Source organism: Bufo bufo, chromosome 2 (assembly GCF_905171765.1).
Source record: "Bufo bufo chromosome 2, aBufBuf1.1, whole genome shotgun sequence".
Taxonomy (NCBI): Eukaryota; Metazoa; Chordata; class Amphibia; order Anura; family Bufonidae; genus Bufo; species Bufo bufo.
Window position 1 is genome coordinate 465,279,617 of NC_053390.1, and position 27,571 is coordinate 465,307,187.

General features: G+C 44.7%; 1 protein-coding gene across 1 annotated transcript in view; it reads right to left on the reverse strand.

The window, feature by feature from the left end:
* Positions 1–27,571, reverse strand: part of LOC120989514 (disintegrin and metalloproteinase domain-containing protein 10-like) — a 257,328-nt gene that overhangs the window by 114,728 nt on the left and 115,029 nt on the right. The window contains exons 6-7 of the mRNA XM_040417664.1: positions 22,287–22,409; positions 3,883–3,975 (exon numbers count right to left, since the gene is read on the reverse strand). Coding sequence (XP_040273598.1) covers positions 3,883–3,975; positions 22,287–22,409 — 216 coding nt within the window. The remainder of the gene's footprint in view (positions 1–3,882; positions 3,976–22,286; positions 22,410–27,571) is intronic.

The following is a 27,571-nucleotide window of genomic DNA, read 5'->3' on the forward strand; positions in this document are numbered from 1 at the left end:
ATCCCTGGTGAACCAAATTATCCCTTTTCAAAATGTAGTATTTAAAAATAGGAAATGCCCACAAAAATTCTAGAAGGTGTGGGGAGCGTGGTGCTCATCATCTCTGACACTGCCCAACAGATACTTACATCCAGTCATGCCGACTCATGCCGACTTCTCTAAAGGAATCTTTGTTACACATAATTTTGAATTTATTGAATGAAATACATGGAAGTGCATAACGTTATCAAAATCTTGTCTGACGCTGTGTATAAGCAATGTAACGCTGGTATCACTTTTTGTACATGATATGTATCTATAAATCATTCCTATTGTATGTACTAATACCATACCTTCTTGTTTATTCTTCAATAAAACGAGTTAACAAAAAAAACATCAATATTTGATTTCTATTATAATGGCCACCATTAGCCTCCAAAACTTTAAAAGGGTTATCTAAAATTAGAAAAATATCCGCTCTCCTCCAGAAACAGCACCACACCTGTACATAGGTTGTATCTGGTATTGCAGCTCAGCACTATTGGAGTAAATGAATCTGAGCTGCTATACCAGACAAAATCTATGGACAGGTGTGGGGCTGTTTTTGCAGGGAAACACTCATGTTTTTTAATTGTGTACAACCCCTTTGAAGTAAATCTGTATCCTAAACCTAATGTTTAGAGCTGAGAAATGGGTTGGTGCATGCAGAATCCTTGTGCAGAAGGAGTGCTTTACCTGTGCCTGTCCGTAACATGGAGGTAAAAGACAGTAAATGCCCTATTTCCATGGGATGATTTTTCTAAACACTATTATTAGTAACAATCAGTGCAAATGCTTGATGGTTTAAGAAGTGGTTTAGAATTTGACATTTTTATAGCGGTTAGCAGCTTCCCCTACCCCACAGACAATGTCATTGTTCCATTGTGATGGCTTTGCTGTGAGAAATGCACTAAGCATAGTAAATGTAGCTACAAGTGACACTGACATTCATGAAAACCTTGACCAAGACTTTTATAATTCGTCCATGATGGTTTTGTTCATTTACAGTTACAGTGATAACTGTGCCAAAGAACTGTACCATGAATTGTTCACTGTAAATGGACCTTACCCCTTCAACCCTGGGCCAGTTTTCACCTTCCTGCCCAGGCCATTTTTTGCAAATCTGACATGTGTCACTTTATGCGGTAGTCACTTTGTAACGATTTTATTTATTCAAGCCTTTCTGAGATTGTACTTCATGACAGTGGGAAATTTGAGTCGATATATTTCACCTTTATTTATTTTAAAAATCCAAAATTTACCCAAACTTTGGAAAAATTCACAACTTTCAAAATTAGAATTTTTCTAATTTTAAGACAGATAGTAACACCTCATAAAATACAGGTGAAACTCGAAAAATTTGAATATCGTGCAAAGTTCATTTATTTCAGTAATGCAACTTAAAAGGTGAAACTAATATATGAGATAGACTCATTACATGCAAAGCGAGATATTTCAAGCCTTTATTTGTTATAATTTGGATTATTATGGTTTACAGTTTATGAAACCCCAAAGTCTCAACTTTGAGGTACCCTTTGCTCAGGGGGTATGGATTAATTAGCTGACTAGAGTGTGACTCTTTGAGCCTAGAATATTGAACCTTTTCACAAAATTCGAATTTTAAGATGCATAAGGCTACTTTCACACCTGCGTTCGGATGTCCGCTTGTGAGCTCCATTTGAAGGGGCTCACAAGCGGCCCCGAACGCATCCGTCCAGCCCTAATGCATTCTCAGTGGACGCGGATCCTCTCAGAATGCATCAGTCTGGCGGCGTTCAGCCTCCGCTCAGCAAGCGGACACCTGAACGCTGCTTGCAGCGTTCGGGTGTCCGCCTGGCCGTGCGGAGGCAAGCGGATCCGTCAAGACTTACAATGTAAGTCAATGGGGACGGATCCGTTTGAAGATGACACAATATGGCTCAATCTTCAAACGGATCCGTCCCCCATTGACTTTCAATGTAAAGTCTGGACGGATCCGTTCAGGCTACTTTCAGACTTAGAATTTTTTTCAAACTATAATGCAGACGGATCCGTTCTGAACGGATACAAACGTCTGCATTATAGGAGCGGATCCGTCTGAGCAGACATCAGACGGACCCGCTCTGAACGCTAGTGTGAAAGTAGCCTTAATGCAATTGCTTTTAAGTTGCATTACTGAAATAAATGGACTTTTGCACGATATTCGAATTTTTCGAGTTTCACCTGTAGGTATCAATCAACACTCCCCATATGTCTACTTTATGTTGGCATCATTTTGTAAATGTCATTTCATTTTTTTTAGGACATTTGAAGGCTTAGAATTTTAGAAGCAATTTTAAATATTTTTCAAGAAAATTTCCAAAACCATTTTTTTAAGCACCATTTCAGTTATAACATGATTTTGAGGGGCTTATGTAAGACAAACCACCCAAAAAAGGCCATTTTAGAAACTACACCCCTCAAATTATAAGGGTTAACAGCCAAACAAAACTCAAAATCTATTACCCTGATTCTGCAGTTTACAGAAACTCCCCATATGTGATTATAAACTGCTGTATAGGCGCAAAGCAGGGCGCAGAAGGGAAGGAGCGCCATATGGTTTTTGGAGAGCAGATTTTGCTGGACTGATTTTTAGACACCATGTCCCATTTAAAGCCCCCAGATGCACCCTACAGTAGAAACAACCAAAAAGTGACCCCATTTTCCTTTTTGTGAGGCAAGGTAACAAAAAATGGGGGTCATTTACGCCACTTTTGTGGTGTATATCTGGTGTAGATTCTGTCGCACGGCATGGTCTAAAAAAAGGGGGCGTGGCGTGGAAGGGGATGGGCAGGTAGGCCCGTCCCATTTATAGTTTTCTACACCTGCTTTAGGCATAGAAAATGGTCTAAATGTAAGACAGCAAGAAAGCTGTCTTTCATTTAGAATCAGTGGTGGACACGCCAAAGTTATGTAGAGGCCAGCACCACAACATAACTTTGGCGATCAACTGCTAATGCAGGGGCTCAAGAACGGCTTTTAAAATGCCAGTCTTAATAAATGTGTCCCACAATTTTATTGCAAGATGGAGCATAATATATTTTGAATGAAGCAGTAATTCATCCAAAATAAGTAATGTGAGAGCACTCTTCACATAACTGGTTGATATTGTATCTTTCCTTACCTTTGTTCAGCATATGCTAAGATGTGTGGCACTAAATTACCAGCTTTAAAAAAAAACGAAATCCACAACTCGCTGTCATAAAATGCCTATAACTATATGTATGGCTACATGATGGCTGTGATGTGAATTGCAGCCTGGCAACACTTTTGCTACCATGTTGTGATTCTGTATTGAACTTGTTTCAGTTAGAAATTAGAGACTTTAACCAAATTCAAGGGAAGATAAGAATGGACACATCAATATTTAGTAATATAATCTAGTTATATCATCTCTTTAATATTCTGACATATTTTTTGGAATTCAAAGGCTTCAGTTTAATGTCAACTTCCTCAAGGATTCCTACCCACAACAAAAATCTGCAAAAACTGGAGCAATAATGACATATTATCTATCCATCATTGCTGGTTTTACATTAAAGGGGTTGTCAAGTTTTTTCCTCAGGTTAGGCCATAACTAGCTGACCAGTATGAGTCCCTTAACACAGCACCATCAATGGTGTAGTGGATGGAGCTTGTTACTACACTTACTGCAGTGACAAGCTTTGTAGTTCTGGAGCTACAAGGTAACAACTGACCAGTGGTGGTATGAGGTGTCAGACCCTTACTGATTAGCTAGTGATAGCCTATTCTAAGGAGAGGTTATCATAAGTAAAAACTGGTCAACCCCTTTAAACTTTGTGAGAAAACACAAACATAACCAATTACTAATCAATATGTACTTACATTTAAGACCTTTACTTTGAAGTTAATATGTCTAATGCCATTAAAGTTGACTTTTTCATAAATTGCATTTACTGATCTCATGTATCCAGCGATCTACAAGAACATAGAAATGCATAGTACATTAAAATATACATTTCTAACTTTGCAAAACAGAATGAAGTAGCCATCACTGGCAGCAGGGAACCCCCTCAAAGCCAAATATGCTATTAACAACATGGACACAAATGTTTAGAATCCATTTCTAGATTGCAACAATGAGAGGAATTCATCATAGAGCGGCACAGGACATAAAATAGGCGCATCCTCCAGAAGTCTATGCACCTGAGCAGAAAACTGGTGTAAATGAAGAAAAATATGCCAGGCTTGCCGGCCCAGCCACACCTTTTTTAAATGGCTGATTGCCAATTTTAAAACCAGCACTTTTCCCCTCATTTTCTGATATTTTTTCCCATAGACATCCATTGCTTTTTCTCCCTGAACACCAGGGCAGCGTGTGTGGCATTTTAAATTGTGTTTTTGCACAACATATTTTGTACCAATTGTAGGAAGGCCCAAGGGTCCGTCATTGAGGGAAGGTACGTGTTGCCTAGATTCCTGGCCTCGTGAGGTAAGAGTCAGTCATTTCATGTGTCAGCGGTAGCTAGTGCTGGCTGACATGGTTTTGCTATTTAGTATTGCTGTAAAGCAGATCCGGGCCGGCTCTTACTGGGAGCAGCCAAAGTGCAGGGTGGGTGGCTTCTCCCCACGTTCCAGGCTGGGTCTTGGTTTGGGCTATAAAACACAGGCAGCACTGTCAGGTGATAGGAATTTACTCCTCTCTGACAGTGAAGCTCTGTCAGTCTCTGTGTTGGGACCTGGGAGTTTGGGCCTGGGTAAAGGCCTGCTACCTTGTTCGCGTGAGAGCAGGTGGTTTCTGCTATGTCCAAGGACTTCTGCATTTCTGCATGGTCTGAACAAACACCAGACTCAAGGTGACTGTTTTCCTTGAAACTGACTTTTTGTTTTGCTTATCCTTATTTGTGAATAAACTCTGAACTGTTTAACTTAAAGACGTTGTTGTTGCCTCTATACTGCGTCCGCAAGCCTGTCTACCAGAGCAAATTCCCACACAATACAATATGTACCAGTTTTATTTTCTTATACACTTAGAAATGTCTTATAGACATTACCATAAAAAAAAATGCCAGGTGCTCAAACACACTATTTGGGGGAAAACACCACAAAAATAATTGGGCCAAAAACTCCAGGTGTGGCAGCCCCTTTAAATAGCATCTGTCAACATATTTGTACCTATGAAACTGACTGACCTGTTACATGAGCGCTTGGCAGCTGAAGGCATTTGTGTTGATTCCATGTTCATACATGCCCGCATTGCTGAGAAAAATGATTTAATATATGCAAATGAGCCTCTAGGAGCTCTGCTCTCTCCGTAACTGCCACACCATCTGTATTTTCATTGACAGGGCCAGGCAGAAGTTATAAGGTTTTCATTGCCTGACCTTGTCAATCAAAGTGCAGAGGGCATGGCAGTTGCAGAGAGGTGTAACGCCAACGCCCCCGTTGATCCTAGAGGCTCATTTTCATCTATTAAAACATATTTTTTTTTTGAAATGAGGGGCACATATGGACATTGATACCTTCAACTGCCAAGCGCATATGCTGACATTCAAGTCTGCTGAAAATATACCCTATACCCTATGAAGAAAGACACCTGAGAAAACGCTATACCTAGAGCATGCTAAGTGCCCCTGACACAAGACAAATGAAATTCTATTTGTATACATTTTCAATATTTTACTATACATTTTTAACTAACATCTGACTGTGGGGCTTTAACTCCCCCTTCAAAACAAAAACACCACACAAAGCACCACAGGAGTTGGACCCCCACTGATCAGATATTTGATGACCTACCATTATTATTAGTGTTGAGCGAATTGACCTTCGGATTATAGATCCTAAGTCTATTCATTCGAATACTTTGTTTTAATGCTGTCCGGAGACCTGCCTCCATACAGCATTAAAATGTATTACCTCCGTGAAGGCGAAATTTGTTTTAGCCGAAGTTGTGTGAGACTTTGGTGAAGTAATTCGGTAATCACTTCTGTGTCTTTAAAGTCATTTTAAAATAGAAATTCTAAATCGGGTTTGGTGCAAAGGTACCAGCCGGTACCAAATCCGACTTCGGATTCCGGAATTTTTAATGTTTTTAAAAATGCAGAAATGAATACCAAATTCAATTACCTAAGTCTCACACAACTTCGGGTGAGACGAATTTTGCCTCCACGGAGACAGGTCTCTGGAAAACATTAAAACAAAGTGTTTGAATGAATCAACTTCGGATCTATGATCTGAAGCTAGATTCGCTCAAGTCTAATTATTATTATATACCCAAAAACCCCTTTAATATTTTAAAACTGGGATTTTTCTGCAATGAAGCACTATAGATTAGTCAGGCTATTTACATGTGCTATTTAATAACAAGCTATGGTTAGCTGCATTGGTATAAAGCTCGCCAAACATTTCATCCGAACGATCCCCCCAACTAAACTGCCCGACCAGGGAGTCAGTTTTTTTTTATAAAAACAAACTCCCTGGTGCTGGAGCACAATGGCAAGTGATTGCCTGAATTCAGCAGATCATGCCATCAACATCCAGTTTTGGCCGATGAACAGCCAATGTTTTCCAGCATGGCAGATTGCATTTTTGTCAGACAAGAGTGTGGGGTTGGCGATTGTAAACGCTCGTTTGCACTAGTTTTTCAAACGACAATTGGCCGGACTGGTCAAAAACTGCCATTCCGTCCGACTTTAGTCTTACGTGTATGGCCACCATAAAGGGGTTGGGTCACTTCAGAAAGTGGCACGTATTTTGTTATTATCCATAATGCTTCATGTGCTGGCTGGATGGTTATGACCACCCTGCAATCCATCAGATTCAGTGGTGGTCCTGCTTGCACACTATAGTCATAAGTACCAACCTCTCTAGTGGCCGGGACCGTGGGAGCTCACGTAGGCTAGTGCTTTTTTCTATAGTGTACAAGCACGAGAAGTGTATAATGTGATGAAAAAAATGAATCCAGCCAGCAAAGGAGGCAATATGGACAATCACAATACATTAGTAAGTGGTTTGTATTAAATTTCTCTACGTGATAAATGCTATTTGCTGTAGTGAGAAAACCCCTTTAAGACACACACACCCATTTACCAAGGCATGCAGTATCTATTATAGCTTCTTACTGAAGCAGCAATATTTTGTTTTTCTTTAGCAGCTGCTAAATGGTTTTATAAAATGGGTGTCAGTCTTCTCTGTTCACTTACACATGTAGCTAAACAAAAAAAATAAAACTGGGTACATTCACTAAGACTAGCATTTTATATGCCAGTGTCAGTGAAAAGTTGGTAAATCTTCTGGCAGTCAGAAAGTCAAATTTATCACCAGCTCTGAGCTGGTGCACTTTTGAACTACGATTTACATCACTTTCTGGCACAAATTATATTGAATCTGTTGGGCTATAGGAGACCCAAGCCCTACCTACTTTTCTTAAAGGTTTAAAGGGTTTTCTGAGATAGGTCATCAGTAGAGATGAGTGAATTGAAGTTGACAAGGTGGAATTCGATCCGAATTTCAGGAAAAATTTGATTTGCGCTGAAGCTGAATTTCCTCACGCTTTGTGGTAACGAATGGCATTTTTTCCTAGAATGGCTGCTGCATATCACCCACAATGCCATGCATGCAGCCAATCAGCAGCCAGCCAGCCCCTGTGATATCACAGCCCTATAAATACCCTCAGCCATTTTGGATTCTGCCATTTTCCAGTGTGCTTAGTGCAGGGAGAGACGTTAGCAGGTGCTAGGGACAGTGTTAGAAAAGAGTTTATTGTGCTGAAAAAACTATTTACAAGTTCAGGGAAAGATCATTCAAGATGTAGGGAAAGCATAGGGAGGCATCATCCACGGTATAAAAGGTGAACAGGGTGCAATAGGAGAGTCTACAGCCTGGGTAATAGGAGCGATTCTATTCCACCTTGCTGCACTTATTGGGGATACAAATTGCTATTATACTGCTGCTTTTATGTTTGCACTAGATGATACCTCTGTAATTCCAGCAAGCCTTGTTTGTATTGGGGTGCAAGTGCTGTGTTGCAGGGTGTATTTATATATATAAAATATAAATGTATACGTACGTCATAATAACCAGTCTGCGGTGCAGTTACTACAGCCTTTTTTGGGGTGTATAAGTGTAAAAAAAAGTACATCTTATTTGCTGTTCTGCGGTGCAGTTACTTTGTACTACAGCCTTTTTTGGGGTATATAACAGTAAAAAAAAGTTCATATTATTTGCCTTTCTGCGGTGCAGTTACTTTGTACTACAACCTTTATTTGGGGGTATTATTTATATTAAAATTTTAATTTAATTCTTTTATTATACAGTATGTCAGGCAGACAAGTGACAGGCCGTTCAAATGGAATGAGCAGTGGCCAAAATATTTCTGTCGCAGGCAGCAGAAGAAGGGGGGGTTGCAGCAAAAGTCGCAGCGAGAGGCCTGAGCTCCCGTTGCCATCCAGCGGTCATGTCTTGACCAGCAACTCAGTGGTGCTTAAATGGTCGACTCGGTCTTCTACTTCGTCGCAAGTGACATCAGACACTATGGAGGAGAGATCCGCCGCTTCCTCCCGTAGGCAGGCAAGTAGTGATGATAAAAGTCACGTGGGAGCTAATGTTGCGAGCCGTCAGGCTCCTGGCCCTGACACCATTGAGGGGGACATCAGTTACGTGCAGACAGTGGCCGATTATGATGAAGCCGATTGCACTTGGGAGCCAGGTGAAGAAGGGGCTTCATCATCAGCAGCAGGGTGGCAGCTTGCGCGTGAGGCAGCGGCTGAGCCAGCAAGGTGGTAGCATGGCCGGGAGTCAGCAGGGTGGCAGCAGTGGGAGGTCGGGAGCCAAACGTGCCCGGGGTAGACCGCCCGCTTTGCAGGAGAATACCTGCCTGGGAAGTAGAGGTGCAGGAGTTCACAGAGGCAGCGGTAGCAGGCAGTCAGTATGGAGTGTTGGGGGAAAGTGCCATACTCGGATGTGTGGCAATTTTTTGTTAAGCTGCCAGTGGAGGTGAACATGACCATTCGTAAATACATGCAGCGTCACCATAAAGTGGCCTGGAAGAACCGTGGCTCCGATGTGGTGGTCCAGCCTGCCGCAGCAACCGCTGCATCACCCAGTGACACGCACCCAATTTCATGCAATCATTTCAACGCTTCACTACCTCAGCCGAAGGGAGCTTTCTGTCCTTCCATCATCTGCTGGTCCTGATGCTACTGCTCTTCCTCCTACTACTCCTCATCAGTCATTCCGTCAGCAATCGATCACCGAAGCAATTGCAAAGAGACAACAGTATGCGTGCTCCTGGCCAAGTTGCTGGTGCTGCAGTCTCTCCCTTTTCAAGTGGTTGTCTCTGCACATTTCAGAGAACTGATGGCTTGTGGCGAGCCGAGGTGGAGAGTCCCAAGCTGTCATTTCTTTGATAAAAAGGCAATACCAGCCCTGCACACATATGTAGAACAGAAGGTGGGCCAGTCCTTGAGCCTGTCGGTGTCTGCCAAAGTGCACGGCAGCGCCGACGTGTGGAGCTGTAACTACAGTCAAGGACAATATATTAGTGTTGAGCGCGAATATTCGAATTGCGAATTTTTTTCTCGAATATCGCAATTTCGAGATTTCGCGAATATTTAGAATATCGTTCTATATATTCGCGAAATAGAATATTCGTTTTTTTTCTTTTTTTTTTTTTATTATATTTTTTTCTTTCCCACTTCCCTAAAGTTGTTCTTACCTGTCCTTTGGATTCCTGGCTTCCTGGCTGCTCCAGTCAGTGGCGCTTTCAACTTACTGCTATATTCCATATTAGCTAAATTACAATCTAATCTATATGTGTATTTTACGAAATTTCGCAATAGTCGCAATTGCGATGCGAGTAATATAACACGAAATATTCGCATGAAGATTTCAACTTAGCACTGCTATACTCCATATTCTATCCCAATATGGAATATAGCTGTGCTAAGTTAGCACTGCTATATTCTATATTAGGCTAGAATATGGAGTATAGCTGTGCTAAGTTGAAATCTTCATGCGAATATTTCGTGTTATATTAGTCGCATCGCAATTTAATAGAACGCATCGAGTAATATAACACGAAATATTCGCATGAAGATTTCAACTTAGCAGCGCTAAGTTGAAATCTTCATGCGAATATTTCGTGTTATATTAGTCGCATCGCAATTTAATAGAACGCATCGAGTAATATAACACGAAATATTCGCATGAAGATTTCAACTTAGCACTGCTATACTCCATATTCTAGCCTAATATGGAATATAGCTGTGCTAAGTTAGCACTGCTATATTCCATATTAGGCTAGAATATGGAGTATAGCTGTGCTAAGTTGAAATCTTCATGCGAATATTTCGTGTTATATTAGTCGCATCGCAATTTCGACTTTTTCAAATGTTCTTAATATTGCTCTAACTTCGTCTTTTAGAAATTTCGTAATATTGCTCTAACTTCGTCTCTTAGAATATTACGAATATTCTAAAAGACGAAGTTAGAGCAATATTACGAAATTTCTTAAAATACACATATAGATTGTAATTTAGCTAATATAGTGCTATAATCCCTTTTTTTTCCTGTAATTTTTTTTGCCTCTTCTGAACTTAAGTTTTGTAAAATATGTACACTATTAAAAATTATTACTATAGCAGTATATTAGCTTAAATACAATCTATGTGTATTTTACGAAATTTCGTAATATTGCTCTAACTTCATCTTTTAGAATATTACGAATATTCTAAAAGACGAAGTTAGAGCAATATTAAGAACATTTGCAAAAGTCGAAATTGCGATGCGAGTAATATAACACGAAATAGTCGCATGAAGATTTCAATTTAGCACAGCTATATTCCATATTCTAGCCTAATATGGAATATAGCAGTGCTAACTTAACACAGCTATATTCCATATTAGGCTAGAATATGGAATATAGCAGTGCTAAGTTTAAATCTTCATGCGACTATTTCGTGTTATATTACTCGCATCGCAATTTCGACTTTTGCAAATGTTCTTAATATTGCTCTAACTTCGTTTTTTAGAATATTCGTAATATTCTAAGAGACGAAGTTAGAGCAATATTACAAAATTTCGTAATATACACATATTAGCCTAGCCATAGTCATTAGCATAGGAACGTTGCCTTATACTATCAAGATAAATTTTCGCAATATGCGAAAAATAATTTCGCGATAATTGGAATAATTGCGAATATTCGATTTCGACGAATATAACACGAATATTCATGCGAATATTCGCGAAATATCGCGAAACCGAATATGGCACCTCCCGCTCATCACTACAATATATGTCCTTTATGGCCCACTGGGTGACTGTGGTTCCTGCACGGCCACACCAGCAACTTGGCCAGGTGACGCCGCTTCCGCCTCCACGTTCTCACGCTGTTGGTCCTGCAATAATGTCCACCTCTGTCTCCTCCTCCACCGTGTCCTGACCCTCCACTGCAGGGACAAGTCACAGTGCCCCACCAGCATACTACATGTGCAGGGCACGGCGGTGTAACGCTGTTCTGCATCTAGTTTGCCTGGGCGAACTGTATCACACAAGGGAGGAACTGCTCAGCGTCCTTCATCAAGATATCGAATCATGGCTTTCTCCTCAACAACTCAAAATCGGAACCATGGTGACCGACAATGGGAAGAACATGGTGTTGGTGCTACGTCAAGGAGGAATGAGCCAAGCGCCCTGCATGGCGCACGTGTTCAATCTGGTTGTAAAGCGGTTCCTGAAGTCTTGTGCCCATCTGCAAGACATCCTGAAAATGGCCAGGAAACTTTTCATGCACTTCAGCTACTCCGCAAAGCACACCCTCCTTGAGCTGCAGCGGCAGAACGGCATCCCCCAACATAGGCTGATATACGATGTTTCCACCCGTTGGAATTCCACTCTCCATATGTTCCACTCTCCATAAACGATTTCTTGATGATACAGGCAGACAGAGGTACTTCCCTGTGTAACTTTGATGTTAGCCAGTGGCAGCTCATGCGCGACACCTGCCATTTGCTCGGACCATTTGAGGAGGCCACTTTATTTGTCAGTCGCCAGGACTACAGGATGAACAACGTCATTCTACTGATTCATGTCCTGGAACAGATGCTGCTAAATCTGGCTGGCCAGGGGACAGGAGACGTAGTGACTACATCGGGGGCTGAACTAGAGGAGGAGGAGGACATTCGAGCACAAGCAATGCGTAGAGAAATGGGTGTTTTTTCTACACAGGTGAAAGGAGAGCAGGAGCAGGAGCAGCTGGAGGAGCTACAGGGCAATAAGGAAGACAAGGCAGATAACCCAGACACACTGTGGCAGTATGCAGTGAAGATGGAGGCAAATGGCCCAATGCATGCTCAGTTCCTTGCGTAGTGACAGCTGAATTGTCATTATTCGGCAGAGGGATGACTACTGGCTCTCCACCGTGTTAGACCCTCGCTACCGGTCCAAAATGGGGGACTTTTTTACACCCACTGAGAGAGAGGACAAACTGAACTACTATCGAGACATCCTATGTAGTCAGTTGGCCGCTGCCTATGAGCGCCATCGCCCATCCTCATGCAGGTCTGCCCGGGGGGGGGGACCTCTGCGTTCAAGTTCCACTGCCATGGCTGCTGAGGAAGGGTGGGGGAGGGGGCAGGAGCAGTACCAGCTCCATCAGCAGCAACTTAAGTCTAGTGTCGCTGATGAGCAGTTTTCTTCACCGTCTACTGAAGAAATTACTCACCAGCAGCTAGACATAGAGCAGAACCTGAACCAGCAGGCTGTGGGATAGTTGGAGTGCACCCTGCCACCCCACATCAAAGATCTTCTGGACTACTGGGCAGCCAAACTCGATTTGTGGCCGCGACTTGCTAAGTAGAGATGGCCTTGCGGTTCGCCCGGCGGTCGTTTCGCGGCGATCTTTGCGTGTTCGCGATTCGCCGAACATGGGAACATATGGAGAAATCCTTGCCCGCCATATTCTTTTACATTATGAAGAACTTTGACCCATGACACATCCATCAGGTGGTACAGGACAGCCAATTGAGACATTTCAGCACATGGACATACCCCCTACCATATAAATAAACCTGATCTGGCCGCCATTTTACATTCAGTGTTTTCCCAATGTAGGGAGAGGTTGCTTTGTGGAGCAGGGACAGGCTGTTAGGGACACCAAACGCTAGCTAATAGGGCCACAAAAGTCATTTTAAGGACTAGTATAGGTGTGCTATCTATATGTGTGATACACAGAGGGGTGCGATATACTTATACTTTTATAATGAGTCAAAAACACATAGATCTATATAGTGATCACCTGGAAGTCAGGGGCCTAGGGGCTAGGGGCTTACTAGGGCCATTTTTATATAGGGTAACGTTCCGGGCGGAGTCGCTCTTATCAGGGCGGGTGGTCTGTGGTTAGGCTATCAGGGCCAGAATAGCACCCCCCTGTAGGGCAATATCATGGACAGTTCTTTGCCCACCCTGTCCTTCAATACCACATCATCATCTAGCCCAGGGACCCCCCCGGATTGTGGTAGGACATATGGTTTCTGATTTGGTGCCACCGAGCACCTGATTTAGTGCCGCCGAGTACTTGTTATTGCCTACCACATCTATGCTTTTTGCTTAAAGGGGTTCAGCACTTTGTTTTAACTGATGATCTATCCTCTGGATAGATCATCAGCATCTGATCAGCAGACCCCCGCCGATCAGCTGTTTGAGAAGGCAGCGGCGCTTCAGCAGCGCCCCGGCCTTCTCGCTGTTTACCGCTGGCCCAGTGACGTCACGACTAGTATCAACTAACGTGGGCGGGGCTAAGCTCTGTTCACTTGAATGTCAGACCGCCGCCGATCAGATGCTGATGATAGATCATCATTTAAAACAAAGTGCAGAACCCTTTTAACTTTAATAATTTAATTTATTTTCATTTTGAGGGATATCTTTTCCATTCACACGTCCGCAAAATGGGTCCGCATCCGTTCCGCAATTTTGCGGAAGGGGTGCGGACCCATTCATGTTCGATGGGGCCGGAATGTGCTGTCCGCATCCGCATTTGCGGTCCACAAATTGCGGAATGCACATTGCCGGTGTCCGTGTTTTGTGGATCCGCAAAACACTTACGGACGTGTGAATGGACCCTCATAGTAAAATTATTAAAGGTTACGTTTTATTTTTATGTATATTCTAATGGATTGCCTTCCTTGTACAATGTTATAATATACTTTCTATGTTAGAAAGTATATTATAGTGCATTTGTATCGTGCAGCAGTTGTGTGTGGTTCTGCTGTGATACTGCAGGTATATAGAGGGACAAGCGTTATTGGAACAAATAATTTCTATTGGTGTGGATCATGTGATGAACGTAGTGACATCATCAAAGGTCTTATTCCTCACAAAAGAAGACAGAAGAGATGCCGGCTGCGCGAACAAGTGGATTAAGGTGAGTTAAATTTTTATTTTATTTTTTTTAACCCCTCCAGCCCTATTGTACTATGCATTCTGTATTCAGAATGCTATTATTTTCCCTTATAACCATGTTATAAGGGATAATAATAATGATCAGGTCCCCATCCCGATCGTCACCTAGCAACCGTGCGTGAAAATCGCACTGCATCCGCACTTGCTTGCGGATGCTTGCGATTTTCACGCAACCCCATTCATTTCTATGGGGCCTGCGTTACGTCAAAAACGCACAAGTAGGAGCATGCTGAGAATCACCGCTCATGTGCACAGCCCCATAGAAATGAATGGGTCCGGATTGTGTGCGGGTGCAATGCGTTCACCTCACACATTGCACCCGCACGGAAATCTCGCCCGTGTGAAAGGGACCTTACTCTTGGTAGTGTGAATGGGGAGTCAGAGCAGGCATATTCATATCCTACCTGCAGTACCCGATTCCTCCTGCCTGCCATGGTGGCGCTAGACTCTGGAAATTTTGAGTTAAAGGTATTTATTGACAGTGGTGCAGGGGTTAATGTTATTGATTTTCAATTTCTTCAGAGTCATGGTTTTAAAACTAGAGCATTTTGCTATAGATTCCGCCCCCCTCTCGCAAAGATGTCTAACTCATATTGTTCAGGATATTCATTTGAGGGTGGGTGATTCTCATGTTGAGTTCATTTCTTGTTTTGTTATGATAGGTTTGCCTTCTCCGATTGTTCTGGGTTTACCATGGTTGATAAAACATAACCCTACCATTGACTGGCAAACAAGACAAATCTGTCTTAGTGCCTCTATTTCGACGGTGTCCACTAAGGTGTTCCCTCAGTTTCTTTCTGATTTTTCGGACGTATTCTCGGAGGGTGGAGTTCAGGAGTTGCCCCCTCACTGAGAGTATGATTATCCGGTCAATCTTATCTCCGGAGCAAAATTGCCAAAATCTCGGTTATATAATCTTTCTCAACCCGAAAGAGTAGCTATGCGGGAGTATATTGCCGAGAGTTTGGCAAAGGGACATATTAGACCATCTAAGTCTCCTATGGCCCCTGGCTTCTTTTTCATAAAGAAGAAGGACGGATCCCTTAGACCGTGCCTAGATTTCTGGGAACTGAATCTCATTACTGTCCATGATCCATATCCCCTTCCCTTGATTCCGGATCTATTTTATCAGATTGTTGGTGCCAAGGTGTTTTCTAATTTGGATTTAAGAGGAGCTTACAATCTGATCAGAATCAGGGAAGGAGATGAATGGAAAACGGCCTTCAATACCCCCAAGGGTCACTTCGAGAACCTGGTCATGCCCTTTGGTTTAACTAATACTCCAGTAGTCTTTCAGCGCTTTATCAATGACATTTTTCATCATTTGGTGGGGAGGTTCGTTGTTATTTACCTTAATGACATACTAATTTACTCACCCGATATGAAGACTCATCAGGATCATTTGAGACAAGTGTTATTGATCCTTCGGGAGAATAAATTGTATGCTAAGGCTACTTTCACACTAGCGTTCAGAGCAGGTCCGTCTGATGTCTGCTCAGACGGATCCGCTCCTATAATGCAGACGTTTGTATCCGTTCAGAACGGATCCGTCTGCATTATAGTTAGAAAAAAAAAATAAGTCTGAAAGTAGCCTGAACGGATCCGTCCAGACTTTACATTGAAAGTCAATGGGGGATGGATATGGTGTCATCTTCAAGCGGATCCGTCCCCATTGACTTCCATTGTAAGTCTGGACGGATCCGCTTGCCTCCGCACGGCCAGGCGGACACCCGAACGCTGCAAGCAGCGTTCAGGTGTCCGCTCACTGAGCGGAGCGGAGGCTGAACGCTGGCAGACTGATGCATTCTCAGCGGATCCGCGTCCACTGAGAATGCATTAGGGCTGGACGGTTGCGTTCGGGGCCGCTTGTAAGCCCCTTCAAACGGAGCTCACGAGCGGACACCCGAACGCAGGTGTGAAAGTAGACTAAGTTGGAAAAATGTGTGTTTGTTGTTCAGGAGCTGCCGTTTTTTGGGTACTTGCCTTCTGCCTACGGTTTTCGTATGGATCCCAAAAAAGGTCAGTGCGGTACTGAGATGGGACCAGCCGGAGAATCAGAAAGCCCTGATGCGGTTTTTGGGATTTACTAATTACTACAGAAAATTCATCCTGAATTATTCCACCATTGTCAAACCTTTGACAGATATGACTAGGAAGGGGGCTGACTTCTCTGTCTGGTTGGATGAGGCATTACAGGCTTTTTCTGTTATTAAGAAATGTTTTGCTTCTGCTCCCATTCTGATGCAACCTGATGTGTCTCAACCCTTCATTGTGGAGGTTGACGCGTCAGAAGTGGGAGTCGGAGCAGTCTTGTCGCAGGGTCCCTGTCCTAGCAAATGGCGCCCGTGTGCTTTTTTCTCCAAGAAACTCTCGGCCACTGAAATAAATTATGATGTTGGGAATAGAGAGTTGTTGGCCATCAAATTGGCCTTTGAAGAGTGGTGTCATTGGCTAGAAGGGGCTATCCATCCGATTACGGTATTTACTGAGCATAAGAATCTGGCTTACCTGCAATCTGCAAAGCGTTTAAATCCTAGGCAGGCTAGATGGTCATTATTTTTACCAGGTTCAATTTTGTGGTCATCTATCGCCCTGGGATTAAAAACGTCAAAGCAGATGCGGTGTCACGTAGCTTTCCGGGGGAAGGGGGGGGGGAAGGGAGATTCGGAGGATCCCGCTCCGATTTGGGCTGATGGGGTGGTGGTTTCGGCTCTTTACCCCAAGTTGGAGATGGAAGTGTTGGGGGCTCAAGAGGAGGCACCTGATTCTTGTCCTCCAGGCAAGTTGTTTGTTCCTTCTGAACTGCAATACAAGGTGTTCAAGGAACATTATGATACTGTCCTTGCGGGACATCCTGGAAGTAGATCCACTGTAGATCTTATTTCCTGGAGATTCTGGTGGCCAGGGTTGCGTAAAAGTGTTGAGGGTTATGTTGCAGCTTGTGAGACCTGTGCAGGTTTTGGATGGCGTTTTGTTCTCGTCTGGGTATTCAATTGTCTTTCTCTTCGGCTTTTCATCCTCAGTCGAATGGTCAAACTGAGCGCACTAACCAAAACCTGGAGACCTATTTGAGGTGTTTTGTCGCTGAGAATCAGGATGAGTGGTCCTCGTTCTTGTCTTTAGCTGAATTTGCCTTGAATAACCGTAGGCAGGAGACAACTGATAAGTCACAATTTTTTGGCGCATATGGTTTTCACCCTCAGTTTGGTACTTTTTCTGGGACCGAATCTTCTGGGATACCAGTAGAGGAGAGATTCTCTTCCTCTTTGTCATCTATCTGGCGGAAGATTTAAGTTAATTTGAAAAAAATGGGTGAAAGATATAAATGGAAGGCTGACAAGAGACATATGACTGGTCCGGACCTGTGTGTGGGTGATTTGGTGTGGTTGTCAACTAAAAACATTAAGCTGAAGGTACCCTCTTGAAAATTAGGTCCAAGATTTATTGGCCCTTACAAAATCTCGGCCATTGTCAATCCGGTGGCGTTTCGTCTGGAACTTCTGCAGGCCTGGAAGATCCATAATGTGTTTCACAGGTCCTTGTTGAAGAAATATGTGGAACCTGCGGAACCATCTCCTTTGCCACCTCCTCCTGTTTTGGTTGATGGTAATCTGGAGTTTCAGATCTCTAGAATTCTCAACTCACGTGTTCTTCGGGGTTCCCTTCAGTATCTGGTGCATTGGAGGGGATACGGTCCCGAGGAAAGAATGTGGGTTCCGGCTACCGATGTTAATGCTAGCCACCTTGTGAATGCCTTTCACAGGGCACACCCGGATAAAGTTTGGCCTGGGTGTCTGGAGGACACCCGTGGGGGGGGCTGTCACGCCCTGCCCTGTGGGTGTTCTAAGGAGATCTGTCAGAGTTGCTGCACGTGACTCGATCTGACAGTTTGTTTTGTTGTGGGTTTAAACAGAATCCCACCTCCTCCCAGGTGTTGTTCTTTAGGTAATTGGTGAGGCTATTTATCTCTCCCTCTCCCTATAGCCTTTGCAGGTTATAGTTCTGCCTTGTGTGAGCTCTGGAAGTTTGGTGGATCGTCTGCTCCCACACATCTCTAGATAAGTCCTTTTCTCTTTTTTCCTTCTGTGTCTGTTTTTACTAGGCCTCTAGGGTGACGCTAGCTCCTTCGGTTGTTGAAGGAGCTGGGTGTATCTTTCCCTCTACCCTACAGCTGAGGGTTTGGTTCAGTGTGTTATAGTCTTAGGTTTGTGGGCATGTGTATATCTACCATCGAGATATGCACATGGGCATAGCAGCTTAGGGAAAGTGTTTTAGGGATCGCTAGGAGGTGACCCCTTTGTTCCCTAGCATTTGGGGCCTAGTCAGTTGTTTTGTTTGCTTTGCGCGTGTTCTGTTTCCTTCCCTTATCTTACCTACCGTGACACCATGGTTCCGCACCTACACTTTGACAAAAGAGGCCTGTTTCTTCTGGCTACCTTCTTCAGCTACTATTCTGATGCTGCCACCCGCCTGATGCCATATCTGATGCCAGGTGCTCCTACTGCCAGCCACCATATTTAGCTGGTACTTGTATTGCCTCTCACATCACCACTTTGTCACTGGGTCACTATGTGGTCTCCTTATGCTGCTGCCGCATCATTACTCTGTGGTCTCCTCATACTGCTGCCACCTCAACACTATGGCACTGGGCCACTCTGCGTTCTTCTCATGCTACTGCCACCTCAACACTATGTCACTGGGCCTCTCTGTCGTCTCCTCATGCTGCTGCCACTTCATCACTCTGCGGTCTCCTCATGCTGCTGCCACATCACTACTCTGTGGTCTCCTCATGCTGCTGCTACCTCAACACTATGTCACTGGGCCACTCTGTGGTCTCCTTATGCTGCTGCCACATCACTACTTTGTGGTCTCCTCATGCTGCTGCCACCTCAACACTATGTCACTGGGCCAATCTGTGGTCTCCTTATGCTGCTGCCATATCATTACTCTGTGGTCTCCTCATGCTGCTGCCACCTCAACACTATGTCACTGGGCCACTCTGTCGTCTTCTCATGCTGCTGCCACTTCACCACTCTGTGGTCTCCTTATGCTTCTGCCACATCACTACTCTGTGGTCTCCTCATGCTGCTGCCACCTCAACACTATGTCACTGGCCACTCTGTGGTCTCCTCATGCTGCTGCCACTTCACTACACTGTGGTCTCTTCATGCTCCTGCCACTTCACTACTCTGTGGTCTCCTCATGCTGCTGCCACATCACTACTCTGTGGTCTCTTCATGCTGCTGCAACCTCCCCACTATGTCACTGGGCCACTCTGTGGTCTCCTCATGCTGCTGCCACCTCAATACTATGTCACTGGGCCACTGTCACGCCAGTGACAGGTTTGAGAAGGTCTGAAAGATTATCTGCACATTAGTTATCTGACAGCCTCTTTTGGTTTCACTTTGTCTGTGTGTTGCTGGTATGTCCACACCCCCTGTTCAGGTGTGGATCATGTGACCTTCACCTCCCCCTATTTAGTCTGACTTTACCCATTACTCCTTGCTCTGGATAGCTTCATTTGGTTTTTGGAAGAGCTGGAGTGTGGTTCGTGGTGAAGTCCTGTTCGTCCATCATCCATCAGCCTCAGAAGTTAAGTGTTCCGCTTGTTGTGTTTTGTATTCCCCCCCACCTTTGTTGTTTACTAGGCCTCCGCGAGAAGCTGGTTCCTTCACCAGGGAAGGAGCGGGTTGTGTCTGCCCTGTCATTACTATTAGGGCATTTGAGGGCCACCAGGGTTTTCTAGGTTCCCGTGTATGGGTATCTCTACCATCGTGCCCATACGGATAGGAGTTAGGGCCAGGAGCAGGGTTTTATAGGTGGTGACCCTTTTCCTTCCCTAGCGGTGAGGCCTAGTGTCTTTTCCCTTCCTTCTTGTTGTCTTTTGGTGTTCTCCCCTACAACATCCGTGACAGCCACTACTCTGTGGTCTCCTCATGCTGATGTCACCTCAACAATATGTCACTTGGCCACTCTGTGGTCTCCTCATGCTGCTGCCACTTCACTACTCTGTGGCCTCCTCATGCTGCTGTCACCTCGACACTATGTCACTTGGCCACTATGTGGTCTCCTCATGCTGCTACCACTTCACCACTCTGTTCTGTCCTCATGCTGCTGCCACATCACTACTCTGTGGTCTCCTCATGCTGCTGCCACCTCAACACTATGTCACTGGGCCACTCTGTGGTCTCCTCATGCTGCTGCTACTTCACTACTCTGTGGTCTCTTCATGCTGCTGTCACCTCACTACTCTGTGGTCTCCTCATGCTGCTGCCACATCACTACTCTGTGGTCTCCTCATGCTGCTGCTACTACCTCAACACTATGTCACTGGGCCACTCTGTGGTCTCCTCATGCTGCTGCCACCTCACTTCTCTGTGGTCTCCTCATGCTGCTGCCACATCACTACTCTGTGGTCTCCTCATGCTGCTGCTACCGCCCCACTAGGTCACTGGGCCACTCTGTGGTCTCCTCATGCTGCTGCCACATCACTATTCTGTGGTCGCATGCTTCTGCCATATCCCCACTTTGTCACTGGGCCACTCTGTGGTCTGCTCATGCTGCTGCCACATCACTACTCTGTGGTCTCCTGGTGCTGCTACCACCTCAAAACTATGTCACTGGTCCACTCTGTGGTCTTCTCATGCTGCTGTCACCTTCCTACTCTGTCACTGGGCCACTCTGTGGTCTCCTCGTGCTGCTGCCACATCACTACTCTGTGGTTTCCTCATGCTGCTGCCACCTCACCACTATGTCATTGGGTCACTCTGGGGACTTCTCATGCTGTTCCCACCCTCCCCACTTCATGACTGGGCCATTATTTTGCCTTTTTGACCTGGTTGACATCATCATTTATTTGACCCTTCTTCTGATCTTTCAGAAGGAAGTAAAAATGAGACGCAATACGAATCCTGTCTATGTTGCAGCTGTAAAACCTTTATGACATGGTTCCATCAGAATTAGCTTATGATTTGGTAGCCAAAAGCAGGAGTGGGTACAAAACACAGAAGAAATGCAAATATTCCATTCATGTGTCATTGTCATGTTTTGGATCCACTCCTGTATTTTTTGGGCTTTAGCAATACTGATGGATTACTGACCAAATGCTGACAGAGTCAAGGTAGATGCTAAACAGACAGGATCCTTCCTTTGGGGTTATCGTTCTGACGGATCAGAGGAAGGGCAAAATAATCAGTGACGTAAACACAAACTTACTGCTGACACCCTCTCCACTCTGTTTGGGGACTCTACTTATATTAATAGAACAGGTTCTGTAGACATATATGTGGAATCAGCTGACGACAGTGTAAAAGGATTGCACTTCTTCTTGACACTAACATCGATATGTAAGGCTGAGTTCACACTTTAGTTATTTGGTCAGTTTTGGCCGCATAACTGCCCAAATAAGTGGTGTGCAGTGATTCTAAGAGCGACGCGTGTTATACTGACTCACAGTATTATTTCGCTACCACAGCAGACTCCCTATGCATGTTTCTGCAAGGCACACTGTTCTACACCATTATACAGGCTCTCTGCAGCCAGGAAATAGTTGTTTTTTAACGTGATTCGCCACGATTAAATTTGGATCAAATCAAATCGTTTTGGAAAATTTGGTGAACCGACCGAATAGAATTTTTGAGAAACTCGCTCATCTCTAGTCATCAGTATCAGATTGGAGGAGGATGGACCATCTGTTGGTCATAAACTAAATTTGAGCAATCACTCTTCACTTGGATTTCTAATCTATGATGTGAAATTAGGTTAGAAACAACTTTCCAATAAACTGAATTATTTTCTCCTACGTTATTTTTCTAAACTGTTCATACCTGAGATATCGCTTCTTGTAAGTTCCTAAATCTTTTGAAAAAGAAGTAGTCAGCCTTCAAATATATGAGACATGTTGTACGGGATGGGTCCACACTTCTTTTGGTTCTGATAAATGACTCTTCCTACATAGGGATAAAAACACATCTATGAATAAAATCTATGAAAATATTGAAATGTTGATTTGGTATATCTGTAACTTCTATTGATCAAAAACAATATAATAATGTTACTTTTTCCTGTTTTGTATGGTGTCATGAGATGATTTTCAGGAAAATAATTAACAGCAGAGGACTTAAAAACGGTTATGTCACTGCAATGTTAATATTGTTATTTGTTGCATTTCAGTGCGGATTTTGAAAATCTGCAACAAAATACAGTATCTTATATGTAAATGGATCTTAACAAAAGTGTACCACCCCATTTTTAGGCATAAGAAAGTTGTAAGACATTGCTCTGCTTTATAATACTGAGGCTGTGTTATGTTCTTTCTGCTAGCTTCTGAGAACATATATTTTTCTTTTTTGAGAATAAATATGCTATATAGATCAGAAAATTGGTGTAGCCCCAGCAAATTAACACACAAAATATATGGTAGACATAATGAGTCTGTCTGAGTCTGAATTAGATTTTTTCTGCAATTGCAGCATGCCTAGCGACCTTAACCGCCATTATTGTTCACTTACAAATCAACATCAACTGTCTCAGACATGATATTGACAAAATGACCACATGGCAGAGATTGAGCGCAGGTCTGTGATGTAGAGACCACCAGATGGTTACAACAACAAGTTAGGGCCCTGCAGGCAGGAGCAGAGTATGTAGAAAACCGGAACAGACACAATAACATTAGGATCCTTGAACTCCCAGAGAGAGCTGAGAGCTCAAATCTGGAAGTTTTTGCGGAACAGATACTTCAAAATGTTCTCTCCCCATCACTCTCTCTCCTTTTTTTTTTCTTCGCAATTGAAAGGGCACACAGGATTAGAGATGTCCCAAACTATTCGCCGGCGAACAGTTCCCGGCGAACATCGCTTGTTCGCGTTCGCGGCGGCGGGCGAACATATGCGATGTTCGGTCCGCCCCCTATACATCATCATTGAGCAAAATTTGACCCTGTACCTCAGAGTCAGCAGACACATTCCAGCCAATCAGCATACCCTCCCTCCCAGACCCTCCCACCTCCTATCAAAAAGCAAGGACAGCATCCATCTTAGATTCATTCTGAAACTGCAGTGTTAGTGAGAGCAGGGAGAGTGCTGCTGCTGCTGAATTAATAGGGAAATCGTTAGCTAGGCCAGTGTTCTGTGTCCACTCCAGTCCTCAAAGACTCATCTGATCTGATGTAAGGGCTAGTAAATCAGTCTGCTTTTTTTTTTTTTTTCTCTGTAATATAATTGCAGTTGCCTGCCAGTGTGTGTCAGGCCCACAGAGTGTACTGTGCCCACTGCCAGTGCCCACCACTCATATCTGGTGGCACAGTAGCTTGCAATTTAAACAGTAAAACAATTTTTTCTCTGTAATATAATTGCAGTTGCCTGCCAGTGTGTGTCAGGCCCACAGAGTGTACTGTGCCCACTGCCAGTGCCCACCACTCATATCTGGTGGCACAGTAGCTTGCAGTTAAAACAGTAAAACAATTTTTTCTCTGTAATATAATTGCAGTTGCCTGCCAGTGTGTGTCAGGCCCACAGAGTGTACTGTGCCCACTGCCAGTGCCCACCACTCATATCTGGTGGCACAGTAGCTTGCATTTAAAACAGTAAAACATTTTTTCTCTGTAATATAATTGCAGTTGCCTGCCAGTGTGTGTCAGGACCACAGAGTGTACTGTGCCCACTGCCAGTGCCCACCACTCATATCTGGTGGCACAGTAGCTTGCAGATAAAAAAGTAATACAATTTTTTCTCTGTAATACAATTGCAGTTGCCTGCCAGTGTGTGTCAGGCCCACAGAGTGTACTGTGCCCACTGCCAGTGCCCACCACTCATATCTGGTGGCACAGTAGCTTGCAGATAAAAAAGGAATACAATTTTTTCTCTGTAATATAATTGCAGTTGCCTGCCAGTGTGTGTCAGGCCCACAGAGTGTACTGTGCCCACTGCCAGTGCCCACCACTCATATCTGGTGGCACAGTAGCTTGCAGATAAAAAAGTAATACCATTTCTTCTCTATAATATAATTGCAGTTGCCTGCCAGTGTGTGTCAGGCCCACAGACTGTACTGTGCCCACTGCCAGTGCCCACCACTCATATCTGGTGGCACAGTAGCTTTCAGATAAAAAAAATAATACCATTTTTTCTCTGTAATATAATTGCAGTTGCCTTCCAGTGTGTGTCAGGCCCACAGAGTGTACTGTGCCCACTGCCAGTGCCCACCACTCATATCTGGTGGCACAGTAGCTTGCAGATAAAAAAGTAATACAATTTTTTCTCTGTAATATAATTGCAGTTGCCTGCCAGTGTATGTCAGGCTCACAGACTGTACTGTGCCCACTGCCCACCACTCATATCGGGTGGCACAGTACCTTGCACGCATAGTACCACTAATCTAAAAAAAAATGACAGGCAGAGGCAGGCCACCCCGCAGGGGCCATTGTGGTCGTGGTGCTGTGATTTCTTTTGGCCCTAGAATAATGCCCAGTGTTCAGAGGCCACGTACCCTGAACTCGAAAAGTTCTGAGGACATAGTTGACTGGATAACACAGGACACCTAATCTTCTACAGCTTCCGCTCGGAACCTTGATGCACCATCCTCCTCCAGCTCAGCTCCGGGCACCTCTCAAGTTACCACTCGCCTGCCTGCCGCCACCACCAACACTAGCACCACAGCCGCTTCACTTGATCGGTCAGAGGAGTTATTTACACATCAGTTGGAAGAAATGAGTGATGCGCAACCATTATTGCCAGAGGATGTAGATAACAGGGATATGTCTCAGTCAGGCAGCATTACACACATGGATGTACGGTGTGATGATGATGATGTTGTACCCGCTGCTGCTTCCTTTGCTGAGTTGTCAGATATAAGTGAAGCGGTTTATGATGACGATGTGTCCGTGGATGTCACGTGGGTGGCCGCTCGAAGAGAAGAAGAACAGGGGGAAAGTTTAGATGGGGAGACAGAGAGGAGGAGGAGACGAGTTGGAAGCAGGGGGAGGTCGTCGCAAGGAGCTAGTGGCACAGTCAGACAGCATGCATCGGCACCCGGGGTCAGCCAGACAGCACGCCAATCAATGCATGCTGTTGCCACCACCAGAATGCCATCATTGCAGAGCTCAGCAGTGTGGCATTTTTGTGTGTCTGCCTCTGACAACAGCGATGCCATTTGCAACCTGTGCCAAAAGAAACTGAGTCGTGGGAAGTCCAACACCCACCTAGGTACAACTGCTTTGCGAAGGCACATGATCTCAAATCACAAACGCCTATGGGATCAACACATGAGTACAAGCAGCACACAAACTCAAAGCCACCATCCTCCTCCTGGTCCAGCATCTTCAGCCACGTCAACCACTGCTGTCCTCCTTGCACCCTCTCAACTATACGCCACTCTGTCTCTCTCCTTGAGCAGTTCCTGCTCATCTGCCCACAGTCAGGTGTCTGTCAAGGACATGTTTGAGCGTAAGAAGCCAATGTCACAGACTCACCCCCTTGCCCGGCGTCCGACAGCTGGCTTGTTGGAACTCTTAGCTCGCCAGCTTTTACCATACAAGCTGGTGGAGTCTGAGGCCTTCCAAAAATTTGTAGCTATTGGGACACCGCAGTGGAAGGTACCCGGCCAAAATTTCCTTTCACAAAAGGCAATCCCCAACCTGTACTCGATTGTGCAAAAGGAAGTCATGGCATGTCTGGGACACAGTGTTGGGGCAAGGGTCCATCTGACCACTGATACCTGGTCTGCAAAGCACGGTCAGGGCAGGTATATCACCTACACTGCGCATTGGGTAAACCTGCTGACAGCTGCCAAGCATGTAATGGTGGCTCTGCAGAGGAGTTGGTGACACCGCCACGACTTGCAGGCAGGCCTGCTGCCACCTCCTCTACTCCTCCTACTCCATCCTCTTCGATAACCTCCTTGGCTGAGTCCTCTTCTGCTGCTGCATCTTGCTCCACATCAACTGCACCCCCCAAGCTCCCCAGGAGCTATTCCACATCCCAGATACGACAGTGTCACGCCGTTTTGGGGTTGACGTGCCAGAAAGCAGAGAGTCACACCGGATCAGCACTCCTGTCTGCCCTGAAAGCACAGGTGGATCAGTGGCTGACTCCGCACCAACTGGAGATCGGCAAAGTGGTGTGTGACAACGGAAGCAATTTGTTGGCGGCATTGAATTTGGGCAAGTTGACACATGTGCAGTGCATGGCACCACCAGAAACAGCCGTATCAGCATCGCTTGCTGGACCTGCGGCAACACTGGAAGAGGAGTCTGAGGAAGAGGAGTCATAGGAGGAATGTGGCTTTGAGGAGGAGGAGGAAGACCAACCACAGCAGGCATCCCAGGGTGCTTGTTGTCACCTATCTGGTACCCGTGGTGTTGTACGTGGCTGGGGGGAAGAACAGACCTTCAGTGAGATCAGTGAGGACGAGGAACGGGACATGAGTAGCTCGGCATCCAACCTTATGCAAATGGGGTCTTTCATGCTGTCGTGCCTGTTGAGGGACCCTCGTATAAAAAGGCTGAAGGAGAACAACCTGTATTGGGTGGCCAGGCTAGTAGACCCCCGGTATAAGCAGAAAGTGACTGAAATGTTACCGAATTACCAGAAGTCGTTAAGTATGTAGCAGTTCCAAAATAAATTAAAAAGTATGCTTTACACAGCGTATAAGGGTGATGTCACAGCACTACGGGAATCTAACAGGGGAAGAGGTGAAAGTAATCCTCCTCCTACCACGACCACGCCGGCAAGGACAGGACGCTTTACAGACGTGTTGTTGATGGAGGACATGCAGAGCTTTTTAAGTCCTACGCATCGCCACAGCCCTTCGGGGTCCACCCTCAGAGAACGACTCGACCGACAGGTAGCAGACTACCTCGCCTTAACTGCAGATATCGACACTCTGAGGAGCGATGAACCCCTTGACTACTGGGTGTGCAGACTTGACCTGTGGCCTGAGCTATCCCAATTTGCGATAGAACTTCTGGCCTGCCCCGCTTCAAGTGTCCTGTCAGAAAGGACCTTCAGTGCAGTAGGAGGTATTGTCACTGAGGAGAGAAGTCGCCTAGGTCAAAAAAGTCTAGATTACCTCACCTTTATTAAGATGAATGAGGCATGGATCCCGAAGGGACTGA